This window comes from Bos indicus, chromosome 8 (assembly GCF_029378745.1).
Source record: "Bos indicus isolate NIAB-ARS_2022 breed Sahiwal x Tharparkar chromosome 8, NIAB-ARS_B.indTharparkar_mat_pri_1.0, whole genome shotgun sequence".
Taxonomy (NCBI): Eukaryota; Metazoa; Chordata; class Mammalia; order Artiodactyla; family Bovidae; genus Bos; species Bos indicus.
In genome coordinates this window covers 72,674,472-72,691,237 of record NC_091767.1, presented here as the reverse complement: position 1 = coordinate 72,691,237, position 16,766 = coordinate 72,674,472, and the positions used below count along the sequence as shown (strand labels likewise).

Genomic DNA, 16,766 nt, shown 5'->3' with positions numbered 1-16,766 from the left:
TTCCTTAGTAGCTGCATTCTGAGGTGGCAGTGTTGGTGACCTGCTTTTACCATTTGATGAATAGAGGGTGAAATACTTTTTGCAGTTTTTGAAGACAAAAAAATCTCACTGAGTTTCTTATATATTTCTTTGTGAGAATTCATAGTACAGCCTTGAGTAGAGAGCAGTACTTACATAATAACCTTGGGAATACTTATATTCTACCTGGGAGCATTACATCGAGAACCAGAGACATTTATTTTCAGATATCACCTTCCTGTCCTTTTACAGTATATTTTCAAGTACATAAAATCTAATCATCTTTGAGTTATCTTCTAGGTCCTCATTATCCTACCTGTCAGTCTGAGCTTCTGAACTACCTCGTGTTAAAGCACAGGCATGGATGGAAATGCAAACCTGATTGTCAGTTATCTGTGATTTGAAATGGTCTGTAGTTCATCTTCTGTTCACTAGAATTGGCTGTGGGTGAATAAAACTGCATTTATGAGACAAGGATTTTTCTTGGTATGGTTATCACATAACTTAATCAGGCTTAAGTAAGTAAGTGTTGGTCACTCAGTTGTGCCCGACTCTTTGGGACCCCATGGACTACAGCCCACCAGGCTCCTCTATCTGTGGGATTTTCTGGGCAAGAATGCTGGAGTGGGTTGTCATTTCCTTCTTCAGGGGATCTTCCTGACCAAGGGATCAAATCCAGGTCTCCTGCACTGCAGGCAGATTCTTTACTGACTGAGCTACAAGGGAAGCCCTAATCAGGCTTAGGCATTTAGATTTCTTCATTGGTCTAATTATAATAACAACTGCAATTATCATTTCTTTAATGTCTGAGGGTTTTTAAAATACTTTTTACCTTCTGCTTTGGCCCCAATTAGGGAAGGTCTAACATTATCACTGACTTTATAGATAGCTTCCTGCCATATCCAGTAGTTGTTAGACATCAGATCTGATGGCATTAAATTTAAAGTTCCAAAATGTACTTTCTTTTTCCTCTTTATATCTTGAACTGCCATTTGGGTACTCAGGGTTGACAATGTTTTGGAGCGATGGTTGGTACAGAAAGACCCTACAAGCAACTTGGTGGTGTTTGTAGCTAGATGGCACTTTTCATTGCTGGCCTTAGCAGTCCGACCTTTGAATTGAAGGTAGTGACAACATTACTGAGCATCAGAAATTGCATTCCTGCAGTAATAAGAGAAGATCTAGATCCTAACAACTTTATGCTTTCTTCATACGTTAACTGTTACATTGTCATGAGCTGAGCGGTTTATAAAAATAGAAATAGGGATGTCATGGTCCTCCCTCCCCAGCTTCTTTATCTAAACTCTTTTCATGTAAAGTAGGAATGCTATTGTTTATTTGGCTTTTTTTCTTTTAAAACAACTATTTTAAAAACTTCTCACAATTATTGTAAACAAAATAGTTGATTGTGAGTATATCAGATTTATTTTTTCTTTTCTTCTTTTACTTTGAGCCAATTTTTTCTAGTCCAAACAAAATTCTGAACCATAATAAACACAGACTTTACTCTTTCCATGGCCAGTGTGCCAATCTCCAGGGCGTCAAGATGCTGTGTTCTAATGCAGAGGGAGCATCCTTGAAGCTGTGTAATTTTGAAGATCCCTCTGGTCTCAAAGCCAATTTAGAAGGTAAGAGTCTCTCTGTAATTACCTTCTCTAAAGTAAAAACACACCATTAAGTAAAAAGCCCAGCAAAATAATTGTTACTGGTAAAATATAACCATAGGGAGGAACATTTCTTCTGTCTTAGAGGATTTGCAAAGGGCTAAGCCATTGTTTGGTCTCAGTGATGGAAACCAGCATGCTGAACTCAGGAAATGTGGCCTCCAGTTTTTAACGAAGCTTCAGCTGGAGATAAGTATCAACATCTTAAATGTCCAAACAGAACAGCATTGTTTTTTAAACTTTTCATTTTATATTGGAATATAGCTGATTAACAATGCTGTGAATGTTTCAGGTGGACAATAAAGGGACTCAGCCATACATAAACATGTATTCATTCTCCCCTAAACTCCTCTAATCCAGGCCGACACGTAACATTGAGCAGAGTTCCCTATACTATATAGTCAGTCCTTGTTGGTTATCCATTTTAAATATAGCAGTGTGTACCTGTCCATCCCCATCTCCCTAACTATCCCTTCTTCCATCCTTCCCCCAGGGCACCATAACAGAACACCACAGTCTTAATTGTGGACCAAAATGAAGAACTTCAGTTTGCATAAAGCCAGACAGTTTTTTATCACTTTTGGATGTAATGTTTTGTCTGCGAATTCCTTATTGCTTTGTTTTGTCCATGAACTTGTCATTTTGTTTATTTGTATATCTAGAAGACACATATGGAAAAGGCAATGGCACCCCACTCCAGTACTCTTGCCTGGAAAATCCCATGGATGGAGGAGCCTGGTGGGCTGCAGTCCATGGGATCCCTAAGAGTCAGACACGACTGAGCAACTTCATTTTCACTTTTATGCATTGGAGAAGGAAATGGCAACCCACTACAGTGTTCTTGCCTGGAGAATCCCAGGGACGGGGGAGCCTGGTGGGCTGCCGTCTATGGGGTAGCACAGAGTCGGACACGACTGAAGCGACTTAGCAAGCAGCAGAAAACACATAACTCATTTCCATCACCATAAATTTTTGGAGGCATATTTAAAAGTGCAAACTCTAGGACCAAATTGAATTCCTCCCTCAAAAATACAGACTAAAACATGAATTCTTAATTCATAATATAAGCAAACAGATTGTTAACAAAGAACTCCATATGTATGTACATTGGTCAAGAGACAGATTTATAATTCAGTCATTTCCAAAGGACGCAGAGGTCAACATTTACCCCTGTTAAGTCATCTTGCATCTTTTGAATATAAATGACTATAAATATTTTTAAGTTCAACTGCTCCTAAAATATATTCACTTTAGGTGCTAATCTGAAAGGTGTGGATATGGAAGGAAGTCAAATGACAGGAATTAACCTGAGAGTTGCAACCTTAAAGAATGCAAAGTTGAAGAACTGTAACCTCCGAGGGGCAACTCTGGCAGGAACTGATTTGGAGGTGAGTCACTGAGTATTTGTTCATCCAGAATGACTGAGTAGCTCCTGCAAAATGTACTTAAATAAAGCAAAGTAGTTGGCTGTTCAATACTGCCAGGTAACGTGCCAACCAGGTTGATGGAATGCTTTTCTTTCAGTTGCTTGTTTAAACAAATTTGAATTCCAGAGCAGAATCTACTTACCTAAGTTACAGATGCTAGGGTTCAGATTTTATTCTTAACTGGAGTAGAATTTCTTTACAATGTTGTTAGCTTCTGCTGGTACTACAACATCAGCCATAGGTAGACATACATACCCCGTCCCTCTATTTTTATCACAGAGCACGGAGCTGAGCTCCCCATGCTATACAGCAGCCTCCCACCATCTATTTTACACAAGCTAGTGTGTGGGGGGCAGTGCTACTCTGTCTGTCTCGCTCTCTCCTTCCCTGCCTCATGTCTGCAAGTCTGTTCTCTGCGTCTCTGTTCCTGCCCTGCCAATAGGTTCATCAGTACCGTTTTTCTAGATGGCATATTTGAAGGTTCATCTGGCATTCAGTCTGAGCTGATCTCTCCTCTTTTCCTTGGATCTCCCTCAGGTAGATACATTTGATATATGCTTTTTTAATCCACTTGATTGTGGTTTTCTTAGATTTTAATTCCAAACAGAATTAAATGGAGCCAGATTATTTCTTAAACTTGTTTGGAAATTGAAATGATACCTGTGTTTGAAATCAGGTTCAGGGAAAGCCTGTTCTAAATTGGCATCATATTCTTTTTTGAATCTCAACCTGAGACTTTAATTCTGTCCAGCCAGTCATCTTTTTCATCAGAATTGTCTGGTATATATCATCTTGAGTTGCAGATTGAGCTGGCAGACTGCATAGCTGTTAATGGGTCTATATCACTGTCTGATAGCTCTTTCGGCAACAATGGGCATGTCCTGTGGCTGTGCTATTCAGTCCAGCACCTACCAGCCGAATCTGGCTATTGAGCCAGAGCAACCGAGGGATGGATTTGTAAGTTGTATTTAATTAAAATTCATTTAAATGTAAACTGCTGTGTGTGACTAGGAGTATTGTACTGAACAATACAGACCTAATACAAGAAAATCTGGCATAGATTGGATTCTAGAGAATAGTATGTCAACATTTAGCTTGTTGATTTTTTTAAATGTTTTCATCTTGCTCTTTTTTCATTATAATACTAAGAGTACTGTTTCTGTGTTTTCATCTATCCTTCTTTCACTCTATACTTCCTTCCTATGCAGTCCTATTTAGTCCTAAGGTCCAAAATACAATCCTTAATTCAGTGATCCTGTTTCATAGCTAGCATCTAGATTTCTTATCTGAATTTACCTTGTTCTCTTGATAGCTCTTAGCAGCATAGTAGCAGGCCCCGTTGAACTTGAAGGCAAAAAGAACCAGCTTAAGACTGAAGGTATAAACCTATTATAAGTAGTTATTTAACTTTTTAAATATTGTTACTGTCACCTAAGATGAGGATCTTTTCCCTTTGTTTCAGTTAGCATGTGACTACACATGAGTTCTTTATTTAAACAGTAGAATGCCTCCCTTTATCTGATTGCAAAGACTAATCAGAATGACTGTTGGGGCAGCTGCTAACCCTCTATACTATAAAGGTTATGTGCAGTCACCCTTCTCTCTAACCATCATCCCCACCATCCCTAGGGACTTAACCAAAAATCCCTGTCCCATCTGTCACTCTATGATCTCAAGGGAAATTTGAAAGCAACTACCAGTTGTGGTGGTTACACTGCTGTATATAGATCTGTTAAAACTCACTGAATTGTATACATAATTGGGGGGTTAAAAAAAGGCAATTCCTTACTCTGAGAATGTTAATGTTAGGCAGCTACGTGATACAATTATTAAGTAAAATCCCTTTCTCTGTTTAAAAATCTGAATCTTCCCTACCCCCATGCCTTGCATTATTGTTCATAGATTGTGGTAAAACCATTAAGTCACTCAGTCATGTCCGACTCTCTTGTGACGCCATGGACTATAGCCCACCAGGCTTCTCTGTCCATCAGATTCTCCAGGCAAGAATACTGGAGTGAGTTGCCATGCTCTCCTCCAGGGATTCAACTCACATCTCCTGCATTTGCAGGCAGGTTCTTTACCACTAGCGCCACCTGGGAACCCCAGAGAGATATATAACTAAATCACTTGGCTGTATACGTGAAACTAACACAACAGGGTAAATCAGCTATGTGTGTTTTAGTCACTAAGTCATGTCTGACTCTTGCGACCCCATGGACTGTAAGCCTGCCAGGGTTTTCTGCCCATGGGACTTTCCAGGCAAGAATACTGGAGTGGGTTGCCATTTCCTTCTCCAGAATCAACTAGACTCCAATATAAATTTTAAAAAAAGAATAAAGATTATCTCAGGTCCCAGAAATCAGTTTCTGATGCTCAGACCCTCTGAGTTTGTCTGGCAGTGGAGCTGCTTCCATTCAAGCCCCATATTCCCAGGGAAGCCCATAAAATTGTTTAGATACATTTTACATTCTGGATTTTAAATGCTTAAAATTCAAAAGGGACATGCTTCATCGTTGACCTTTGTTTATATATATTTGTGGTGGTCAGCCTGAGTAAGCATCAACTAGAGAGAAAAAATACGGCTTTCTCCTAAAACTTCTGAAAGTTTTCCAGAAATAACTGAGTTTTATTCTTTAGGAACCTTTTCCTGATATGCCCCAGGAACCATTTTAAGAAGGAACAGATAAGCCCTTTAATCTGTTAGTTCCATGAACACTGTTTGTGTCCTGCAGAATTGTGACCTGTCTGGGTGTGACCTTCAAGAAGCCAACCTGCGGGGTTCCAATGTGAAGGGCGCCATCTTTGAAGAGATGCTGACACCACTACACATGTCACAGAGCGTCAGATGAGAGGCCTGGAGGGAGGAAGTTGCCGAAGACGACAAAAGTTTTCCTTATCACTCTTCTTTCTCCACCCACTCGGTTATCTAGAAGAAATAACACTGTAAGGGAATTAAAAAACATTTAGAGGATTATGCTTGTTCTCAGAGGTGCATAATGGGGAAAAAGTGACTTTTTCCCCCACATTCTGATTTTTAACAGAGAAGCACTCCTTCAGTAGATTTAGGGAAGCTAGATTAGATTGCTGCCTTTGGAGTGGAGTAGGGGGATTTGCCTGGTGGCCTTGCGACCAGGAATAAATAGTATCTATTATATTTGCTTTTAAATAGGCATGATGTTGAAATACCATCTGGGTTTGAAATGCATTTGAGGAATTTAATTTATGAAAAGCACAACATATGCAATTATATTTATTGACTCTCTAGATGCAGTATGGATATTTAAATTGTTGAACTTGACAATTTTGCAGAAGTTGTTCAGGTTTCTAAATAGCTTTAGTGGGGCCTCTCCTACTTTGAATACCTGTCACACCGTGTGAAGATGGTAAGATCAGACTCCCCAAGGCTCTCTTTTCAGGTTCATTTTAAGAATTTTTTTTTTAAGTACAAAAGAGTAGCTAAATTAAAGAAACCGTGTTACTGATAGAGTGGCAGGAAAGAGACATCATATATACATCGTCAGCTACATTTGCAGTGGAACTCTCTGGATGGTGAACAATTTACCTACAGCTTTTCACTGAGGTTTCAACTTACAATTTCATTCTAAACAAGTTCCACTCCATGCCAGCCCAGGCAATTTTATCTATTTACACTACTCGCTTAGTTTCCTCCCTGTACAGTCAAAACAAGCATAGGAAGAGAGTTGAAAACCAAAAACCCAAGGCGCATAATTAACATTCATTTAACTCAAATGCCAGATAAACAAGGCCAGCTTGGAAATGGGTGTGAAATCCAAACCCACTGCCATCAAAGCTATAAAATATGAATGAATATGGCAGATTCATCTTTTAGAAGTCAACAGAACTGCAGCTCTGACCCTACCGTGGGGAACAAAGAATTCTAAACTGACAGTTTGACCATAGTTATCAAAAAGCTTAAATGGAAATAAAGGTTTTCGGCTGGTTCCAAGATGGACTACCAATTCAGTCAGCACCTTGGTTCTTATAGTTCTGGTGTGTTGTCGTTTAATACATTTTAGCCTGGCTTCCTCGAGTCACTTGCTCTGCAGGGGCAGGGCCTGAACTTCCTTACCAGTAACTGGTGTGTCCTTATGTCGACCCCCAAGAGCAGGGATGTAAGCTGTGTCCAAATGGGTTCTGAATTCTCCAGACTCATCTGTGTGAGGCAAGGAATCGTTAAAAACCACTTTGTCTCCTGTGGGAGAATGACATGTCTTCAGTATTTACATAGCTTATTCTTCTATACATATGCAAAGCTTTCCTTAACGGTAAAGGGTACATATGCATAAGTGGGAGGAGATAGACCTTTACAGGTGAAGGAAAGCAACTTCAGAAATGAATTATTTTCTTTGCTTTATTATTTTTACCAAGACAGAGAAGTATTGTATTGAGAGATAATCTATTTTCATAATCAATATGTGCCTAAATTATATTTAAATCATTTCACTCTGTACTATATTTTCAATAATTAGAGAATGTGTTGTTCATCCACTTAAGGGTACCTCTGTAGACATAACCTAAACCTGCAGAAGAATCCGAAAGATCCAAACACAGTATGCTTAGAAAATGCAGATTTTGGATCTAATGTGTCCTGCATTAATAAATGATGTGAAATGTTGAAAAGGTGTTTCTTGTCTTGCTTTTGGAAATTAGAACTTTCCAAATTTACTTAATTTCTTCAGTATGCTTTTTAAGACCGGCCCGGAGGGTCTGTGTGAAAAAGAAGAAAGTGCCTTTAAACTTATTTCTTGAAGCATGATTATTTTATGATTCTCCTCTTAAAATCCACCATGCTAACAACACAGACATTTCATTAATGCTGACCAAAAAAGGCTGTCTTCCAGTAACTCATTTGTGTTACTCTTTAGCTGATGAACATTTTTACCTGTTAGCTTTATTGGGTTTGTGAAATACATTGTGCCTAAAGTGTTCTTGCCTGACAACCAGGAGAAAGAAGTTTAAGCAGGAAGGAACATTTCAAAACTCCCATTAACCCTTGCAGTGAAACATGATTGTACACACAGGTTTAAAACACAGTTGTTTGGGGAGGGGCGGGAAAGTCTAGAAAAGGGTTTTAAACTAGATAAGCTAATGATCTACATTGAGAAAATTTGTACTCATGTACCTGTTTAGAGCAATATGTATTATGCTGTAATAGTCTTTTAGCTGTAATTTCAAAGCAATGAAATATTGTATATTCATTTTCTTACAAAGTTTACCATCATAAATCAAGAGTTGGGGTATTTTCTCCAACTGTTCATTTTATGAATTGGCAATAAATCTACCCCTAGTCAACTTTAATCTTTAATATATGAAAAACCCTAGTAGTTTTTTAAATCTCCAAGGAAATATTGTCTTTAAAAGGTACAACTCTACAAGGAAAAGCAGTTATTATTTTTCACAAAGTACCTTATGCAAGGATTATCTGAAACCCTGTCACAACCTTAGATATGTCAGCAGGAGTTCATGAGTCCTTCCTGCTGAGATTTTACATTAGGACAAAGAAGGTTTCCATCTGTCATTCAGCAAGATTGTGTGTGTTGTATTCATTCGCTCAGTTGTGTCTGACTTTGTGACCCCATGGACTCCTCTGTCCATGGGCTACCCAGGCAAGAATATTGGAATGGGTTGCCATTTACTCCTCCGGGGGATCTTCCCAAGCCAGGGATCAAACCCACGTCTTTTGCTTCTCCTGCATTGGGAGGTAGATTCTTTACCACTAGTTCTACCTACTAAATCATTGTTACATTTTAGTAATTTTGAGGTGCTTTTTTTAAATGCTAAAAAAAAAGCCATTTTCCCTTTATAGAGAGCCATACTTTAAAATTTAGGAGATTTCTAAATTTAGGGGGAAAAAATGTTTAAGGGTAAAATTCAATTATTTAAATCCTATTTACTAAATTCAGCTTCATGGCAAATTGATCTGTCGTTGGAACTGTGACAAGGATCAGTTTGTCACCAAACCTCCACATTCTATTAATTGTATATTTGTTTGATACCCGATTTGGTGCTGTAGAAAATAAACAAGTTTGGCCTTTGCCCTTGAGATCTATGACAATGCTAAGGCAGGTTTCAAGGGCATGACGCATAGTGAAGGAATTCACAGACCATGTGGCTGCATTCATCTAAAAATTTCAAAGCATTTTTCCAAGACTGAATATCAACTGACGGAAATTGGCTACCAGTAATCCAGGGAAGCTTAACCAGGGACAAAAGATTAACATGACAAGGGTCAAAGCCTCAACTCCCCTTTCATTAGTCTCAACCAAAGACACATCTGCTTCAGCAATACTGTTACAAGCACATCACACCTTAAACAGCATCCATCGTTCAAACAAAACGGACTCTTGTTGAAAACCAGCCTCTCATACCTTCATAGGGAGATGAGGTTCCATTCCTCCATGTCAGAATGGCGCTTAAATTATTCAAAGTGTCTAAATGAGATAAAGTCAATCACTTACATTCTATTTTTAATTCCCCCTAGATTTGCAATTAAAGTTCATCCTCTTCTCTACCCTATCACAGATCTGACAACCTCCACAGAGGTGGCTGGGCAAAGAAGTTTATTTGCGTGGACCAACATTGCTTTTTATGCCAAAATTCTTGTAGATGTAATTAATTATTTCCAGATAACACTGGGCAACAGCTGACTGATCTAGCATCCTACTCAAGGAGAAATTTCCAATCTTAACTCTAAAGTGAATACACATCCAGTTATTTTGAAACAATTTACTGCTTAGCGAATGTAACAGACCTTCATCCAACTGGACATGAAGATTTCATTCTAAGTCAGTTAAAACACATCTTTGATGCAGAAGAGGAAACAGATCTGATCAGGTTAAAAGGTCCTTACCTTTCGTTCATTCATTCCAATCTATTGAATGCTGACTAAATGCTGCTGCTGCTGCTGCTGCTAAGTCGCTTCAGTCGTGTCCGACTCTGCGCGACCCCATAGACGGCAGCCCACCAGGCTCCCCTGTGCCTAGGATTCTCCAGGCAATGCTGGGGACTTACTAATAGATGTTTAAATAAGATGTGATCTTTGAGTATCATGACTTTTAAATTAGGAGAAGATAATCATGTATTCAAATAAATATAATAAAGAGTAATGGTTCTCTTTTTAAAATGCTTTTACTGTGTAAATATAACGTCCATTAGCTCACTTCTGGGGTGGAATGTCTATCTCTGAAATTTAGATCATGAGATCTGCTTTGCAGGGCTGTGATAATGAGCAAGGTTAGCGTCATTCACATGCCATATTATCTCTCATCTTTGTACTCCCACGACCTTTAGCATAGGCATTTGTGTCTTTTAACTCAATAACCATCTACTGAAATGAGCTGAACCTCTGGCTGGTTATTTTTGCACTTAGCACATTCAAACTGCAACATTTCTCCTTAACTTTTTGATACTGTAGAAGGCTTGCAAGAAAGACAACGTGGTGTATATACAGGATGGAATACTACTTCGCCATAAAAAAGGACAGAATAATACCATTTGCAGCAACATGGAAGGACCTAGAGATTATCATACAAAGTAAACTAGACAAAAACATCATAGGCTGTTGTTTATATGTGAGATCTCAAACACGATACAAATGAGCTTATTTATAAAACTGAAATAGAATCCGAGACATAGAAAACACATTTAGGGTTACCAGAGGAAAAAGGAGGGGGATAAATGAGTTTGGGATCAGCAGATGATACATATTACTATATATAAAACATAAACAACAAGGACACACTGTATAGCACAGGGAACTACACTCAGTATTTTGTAATAACCTATAAGGGAAAAGCACCTGAAAAAGAATATATGTATATATATTTGCTGTACACCTGAAACTAACACAACATTGTAAGTCAACAATACTCCAATTTTTAAAAATAAAGAGACTTACCCGGTGGTCCAGCAGTTGAGATTCCACACTTCCACTGGAGAGGGTGCGAGTTCGATCCCTGGTTGGGGAATTAAGATCCTGCATGATGGGGCCAAAAAAGTTAAATAAATAGACCTGCTGTATACGCAGGGAACTCTACCCAATACTCTGTAATGACCTATGAGGGAGGAGAGTTGGGAGAGAGAGAGTGGGTATATGTATGTGTGGGGCTGGTTCTCTTTGCTGTACAACAGAGGGTAACAAGCCTTGTTGATCAACTACGCTCAGATAAAAAATTTAAAAAATAATAGTCAAAGAAGAAACCTGGAGGGTAAAAGACTAGGGGATTTCCAAACTCCTACCATCTACTTTAGCGATTCTGTATGGGTTTGGGACCGTACCAATACTCACTTCTTATTCCTTATAACTCAGCTCATTTTACACATGGGGAATCTAAGAGCTGAGAGCTGCTCCTATACATCCTGACTATACAATTACTATTACATGGGCTCCTTAGTGACAGTTTCCATGTGTGCCATTTAGCATGACTTAGTCTAAGACCGCTATTTTCCTTGAACTCTTGATTGGCCTGTCAGTTTCCTCAAGGGAACTCTACCTAGCTAGATTTTAATCTCTTGAATTGTGGCCTCGACTATAAAAGTCTTAGGTGAGATTTTAATGGCCAAGATTTAACTAAATTTAACAGATACACCAGTGGGTGTTCCAATTATATACACCATTAAGGGCTTGATGTGAGGCTTTAAGAAATTACTATTAAAAAAAGAAAAAAAAACACAGTCTATGTGCAATGCAGTTTACCAGTGGGGAAGATTTCGGTGTCTTGGAAAAGTTTCATATAAAAAGGAAGCTAGAAAAGTGAACAGTCAGATTCAACACACTTCAAAGGAAGCTTGAGATTTGGGGGACTCTCTGCTCTCAAACAGGTAAAATGCTTTGTATTTCTAGCACTTTTGTTTAGACTGCGTGCTATTGTCTATCTATAGGGCATTTTATACCCTAAGGGCTTAAGGCCAGGTGTGGTGTCTATAGAAGCCTTGACCTTCTTGGTCCTTGTCACCTCCAGCCATAGAGCTCCAGCCTGTGGGGAACTGCAAGAGCTCATCAACCAATATTTGGTTCTGTCTTTAGCTTCTTCCCCACCAATGGAAATTTAATCTGTGAGAATTCCACATGTCATCAGATGGCTGAAGGCCGCTGTGGCCAGGGAGGCAGCTGGTCTGGGACTCGGAGCTTTGAAAAGTGTGAGGTCCTCTCTCGTGCTCACAGATGGTCCAGTCAGCGTCCATGTGGAGGACCAAAGGACACACACTCAGCAAAATGCAATTAGCACCACAGGGTAACCATTTAATGTCAAGCAACTTTTATTAGCCAGAGACTTCTAGTCGGAGCCACTTTTCAGAGCAGATGGCCCAATTTTCTTTATCTCAGGAAAGAATCTCAATCACAGGGGGAGAAAGTACTAAGGTAAAAAGTGAATTTGATAAAGGTGGAATCCTGAGGTTTGGATAAGCAAATAAATAATAAAAATCAGAACAGTTTAATTCTGAAAAGTACTCAACATGTTAAAGGACTGGCTTTGTCTCCAAGGTAAGAAAGTACTTTTATGTGAAAACTGTAGATCACTCCCACTTTCGTCTTCTGCGGGGTGAGTGACCCCAGTGTTAGGATTTTCACCAAAGAGGTCTTTGCTTAACCCAGTCTGGGTCTATTTTTATCACTGTGTTGATATTCCTCAGAATGAAGCCGACTCCCAAACTTCTAGCTGGATTAATCCTGCTGATTCTCTGTGTGGTGGGTTGCTCTGGTCAACACTGGTCCTATGGGCTGCGCCCTGGAGGAAAGAGAAATGCTGAGAATGTGATTGATTCTTTCCAAGAGGTAAGTCCCTCTCAGCTTCAAAATGAGACGTGGCTTATGTGATCCAACTGAAGGATACTAAAATCCTTTGTGTGCCCAAGTGTGCTATGGATTCTTGCCCCTGACCCAGGTATTCTTGGGGAGATAGGCACTTCCCAAGTCAAGCCCCATTCCTGCTTTAATTCGGACAGAGACCAGTGGAACAAAGAACAGGAATGATTCCAGAGGAACAGGTGCAAAGGAGCAAGCTATACTCTAAGGATACAGAATCACCAAAAGACCTAGAAACAATAAGGCTTCTCAGGTGGCTCAGTGGTAAAGAATCATCTGCCTGTAATGCAGGAGACCTGGGTTCCATCTCTGGGTCAGGAAGATCCCCTGGAGGAGGAAATGGCAACCCACTCCAATATTCTTGCCTGGAGAATCCTATGGACATAGGAGCCTGGCAAGCTATAGTCCATGGGGTTGCAAAGAGGCGGACATGACTGAAGTGACTTAGCACATGCACAGTATGAAATAAAGAAGCCCAGAATCCTCTCCACAGACTATTTGTGAAGCAATTCTCTATTAACTATGACATATTTAGTAAAAACTAGAAAATTAGAACAATCCTAGTCATAACTCTAAGCTCTTGTATTTTTTTGTATACTTCCTCCTTGTGAGGTTCAAAGTACTTCATTTTCATCACTTCTAGGAAGAAAAATATTCTCTCTCCTTACTATGGCCTCCGGAGCTGCACACCAATCTATACAAGTGTCTGACAGTATCCCATAAAAAAAATTTAAAAATCCTACATGTTGCATGGTGCAGCCAGAAAATAAAAAAACATTAACATTTTTTAAAAGGAGAATTGAAAAAAAGTCCCCATCCCAACTCGCAACTTTCTCAGTCCCATAGTCCCCCGACTTCACCTTCCACATACAATTTTTGGTGGAAACGAAAAATCCCATTTCATTTCTTTACCTCCATCTTCAATAATCTTTATTCGCAGATAGCCAAGGAGGTCGATCAGCCAGTAGAACCTAAGTGCTGTGGGTGCATTGTTCACCAGTCCCATTCTCCTCTGAGGGACCTGAAGGCAGCTCTGGTGAGTTACAATGTTAACAACATGGAGCTTTAGAGATGGATGGGTCCTGGGCACCACCTCTTTGGTCATCCTCTTAGGACAACTCCCTCTCAGCCACTGCAGGGCTTACCTTCCTGACGGCCTGAATTCCTCTTGTACTGGGCCCTTGTCATTTCTTAACACCCTTTCTCAGTGGTTACACAGTACTAATGGCCGGAACCTTGTTTCATTTCTTAAATTGAAATCTCTTTGCAAACTGTGTCCACTAATCTCAGCTCTGGCTTAGGAATGACTGACAAATTTCTTTCCATAGCTACCTGTCAGTGCTTCAAGTATATTCATCAAACTCTCTAGATTATTCTCTTCTAGGCTAATCCACACTTTCCCACCAAATTCTTCAAGAGTTCTTGGTATAACACGGTTTTCTCCGGGAAATGTAGAAATCAAAAATGGTGCGCTACAGAATTTTCTTTCTTTTTGGAATAAAAAATCCCCAACTGATCAATTTACAATTCAGAGCTACAGATTTGGTTTCTGGTTTTCTGATTGGACAAACCAGTTTCCAAATTCCCACCCTAAATGGAAATCTACTAACTCAATGTAGGTTTTTTATTAAAAAAAAATAAAATATATATATATATATATATATATGGACTTGAATATAGAAGTTGAATCCTGAATTCAATATTGATATTCTCTGAGCAATGTGGTCCACTTACTTGCAGCAGTTAGAAGGCATTACAGGCTTTCCTGGTGGCTCAGATGGTGTAGAATCTATCTCAGTGTGGGAGACCTGGGTTCAATCCCTGGGTTGGGAAGATCCCCTGGAGAAGGGCATGGCAACCCCCTCCAGTATTCTTGCCTGGATAATTCTATGGAGAAAGCATTACAGTTCACTTTCAGTTATGGCCAGGAACAGAGAAAGCCTGAAAACATCACATCAGCAGATGAGTGACAGGACAAAGAAAAAGTGGACAGGGACTTCCCTGGTGGTCCAGTGGCTAAGGCTCCATGCTCCCAATGCAGAGGGCCCGGGTTCAATCCCTGGTCAGAGAACTAGGTCCCACATGCCGCAACTAAGACCAGGTACAGCCAAATAAACTTTTTAAAATAAATCAGTAAAATGTAAAAACCACTCTTTTAAAAAAAAGTGGACAAATATCTTTATTTCCTTTTTTTCAATTCTACTTACCTCATGATAAAATAAAAGCAAGCTGTGACATTTTCTGAATATGACACTAGAAAGAATTGAGGCAAAGACTGGATTAATAATAGATGAACAAGTCAAAAGACAGATTTCTCTTTCACCTCTGTCCTCACACCCTATACTTAGAAACAATGTATTAATAGATCTTATGTTTATTTGATTCATAAAGCATGATCCAGCTCTCTAGCACTTTTTAGTGTGAAAAAAACAAATGGATCTATTATTTAAATATCAATATTTTAAAAAATTTAAATGTCAAAAAAAGTTGACATTCAGCTCAGAAAATCAACTTTGATATATTTATTACTGATTTATTTTTCAGGAAAGTCTGATTGAAGAGGAAACTGGGCAGAGGAAGATATAAATCCACAGGACCAGAAAAACTGATAACACTGAAGTATAATTCTGATTTTGAAATCTGTGACCCATTTAACGTCTGTAAATTGTGTGAATTTCAGAAATTCTTACACCAGGTTGCATGGATTTCATGATGGAAGTGCTCGTATTGCGAATAAAATGGCATGAATGTTAAGTCTTTCTCTAACTCAGAACTCTGGTGTGGGAGGGCCATGGTAAGCCTCCATGCATACTAGTGTGTTAAGTCACTGAAGTCCTGTCCAGCTCTTTGTGACCCCATGGACTGTAGCCCACCATGCTCCTCTGTCCAAAGGATTCTCCAGGCAAGAATACTGGAGTATGTTGCCAGGTCCACCTCCAGGGGATCTTCCTGACTCAGGGATTGAACAAGTGTCTTTTATGTCTCCTGCACTGGCAGGCAGGTTTTTTTTTACCACTAGTGCCACCCGGGAAGCCCACAAGCCTCCAAGGGCATGCTTCTTAATGTGTTCACAGCGTGGGAGGCGGGGGTGCAGAGAAGAGGAGATAACACAAAGGCCATGTTATTGCTGACTCAAGGAATCACATGGCTCCCTTCCTCCCCCATTCCCACCACCACCCTGCACTCACAGGACAATCGCTCTAAGCCCAATACCAACTCAGTCCAGTTTTCTATGGGGTGAAAGCTTTCTCTCTGACCTACAGAAGTTAGATGGGGCCAAGGCCAAAGTTTCCCCACTCACCCCCAGATTGTCTCCAATCCCTTTGTAAGTCAACCAGAGCCTGGGAGAGGCCTCGGGGAAATGAGGCCTCACTGGGCTCCTGGTCCAATGATCCTTTGGGCTCCATTTGGTCCCTCTAGGTTCATCAGAGCAAGAGGTGCATAATAAGGTTTGGACCAAGCCCTAAAAATAGTACTGTTCCCTTGTCTGATTTTTCTGATTATTTCAGTTCAGAAACATATGGATTATAGTCAGTTGAAGACAGGTGTCAGGTGTTCTCTTGTCCCCTGGTCAAACAGCACTGGCACCATTCATTCTCCAGAATTGACTACCTATAATCAGTTCAGTTCAGTCACTCAGTTGTGTCCAACTCTTTGCGACCCCATGAATCACAGCACGCCAGGCCTCCCTGTCCATCACTAAATCCCAGAGTTCACTCAGACTCATGTCCATCGAGTCAGTGATGCCATCCAGCCATCTCATCCTCTGTCGTCCCCTTCTCCTCCTGCCCCCAATCCCTTCCAGCATCAGAGTCTTTTCCAATGAGTCAA

The 16,766-nt window shown here is 39.9% G+C and overlaps 2 protein-coding genes across 2 annotated transcripts in view; both read left to right on the top strand.

The window, feature by feature from the left end:
- KCTD9 (potassium channel tetramerization domain containing 9) overlaps window positions 1-7,750 on the top strand; it is an 81,186-nt gene extending 73,436 nt beyond the window's left edge. Inside the window, exons 10-12 of the mRNA XM_019966379.2 lie at window positions 1,541-1,646; window positions 2,937-3,070; window positions 5,842-7,750. Coding sequence (XP_019821938.1) covers window positions 1,541-1,646; window positions 2,937-3,070; window positions 5,842-5,958 — 357 coding nt within the window. The 3' untranslated portion in view covers window positions 5,959-7,750. The remainder of the gene's footprint in view (window positions 1-1,540; window positions 1,647-2,936; window positions 3,071-5,841) is intronic.
- Window positions 7,751-7,898: 148 nt separating this feature from the next.
- On the top strand, window positions 7,899-16,047 carry GNRH1 (gonadotropin releasing hormone 1). Its single transcript, XM_019966377.2, has 3 exons — window positions 7,899-12,905; window positions 13,876-13,971; window positions 15,480-16,047. The coding sequence occupies exons 1-3, from the start codon at window positions 12,765-12,767 to the stop codon at window positions 15,519-15,521; spliced, it is 279 nt and encodes a 92-aa protein (XP_019821936.1). The 5' UTR covers window positions 7,899-12,764; the 3' UTR covers window positions 15,522-16,047.
- Window positions 16,048-16,766: the final 719 nt, after the last annotated feature.

Bases quoted from the DNA above. Each gene is read 5' to 3' on its own strand.
- GNRH1 (XM_019966377.2), top strand. From the start codon at position 12,765: ATGAAGCCGACTCCCAAACTTCTAGCTGGATTAATCCTGCTGATTCTC. The intron at 12,906-13,875 runs GTAAGTCCCTCT...CTTTATTCGCAG, and splicing joins TGATTGATTCTTTCCAAGAG to ATAGCCAAGGAGGTCGATCA. The intron at 13,972-15,479 runs GTGAGTTACAAT...TTTATTTTTCAG, and splicing joins GGGACCTGAAGGCAGCTCTG to GAAAGTCTGATTGAAGAGGA.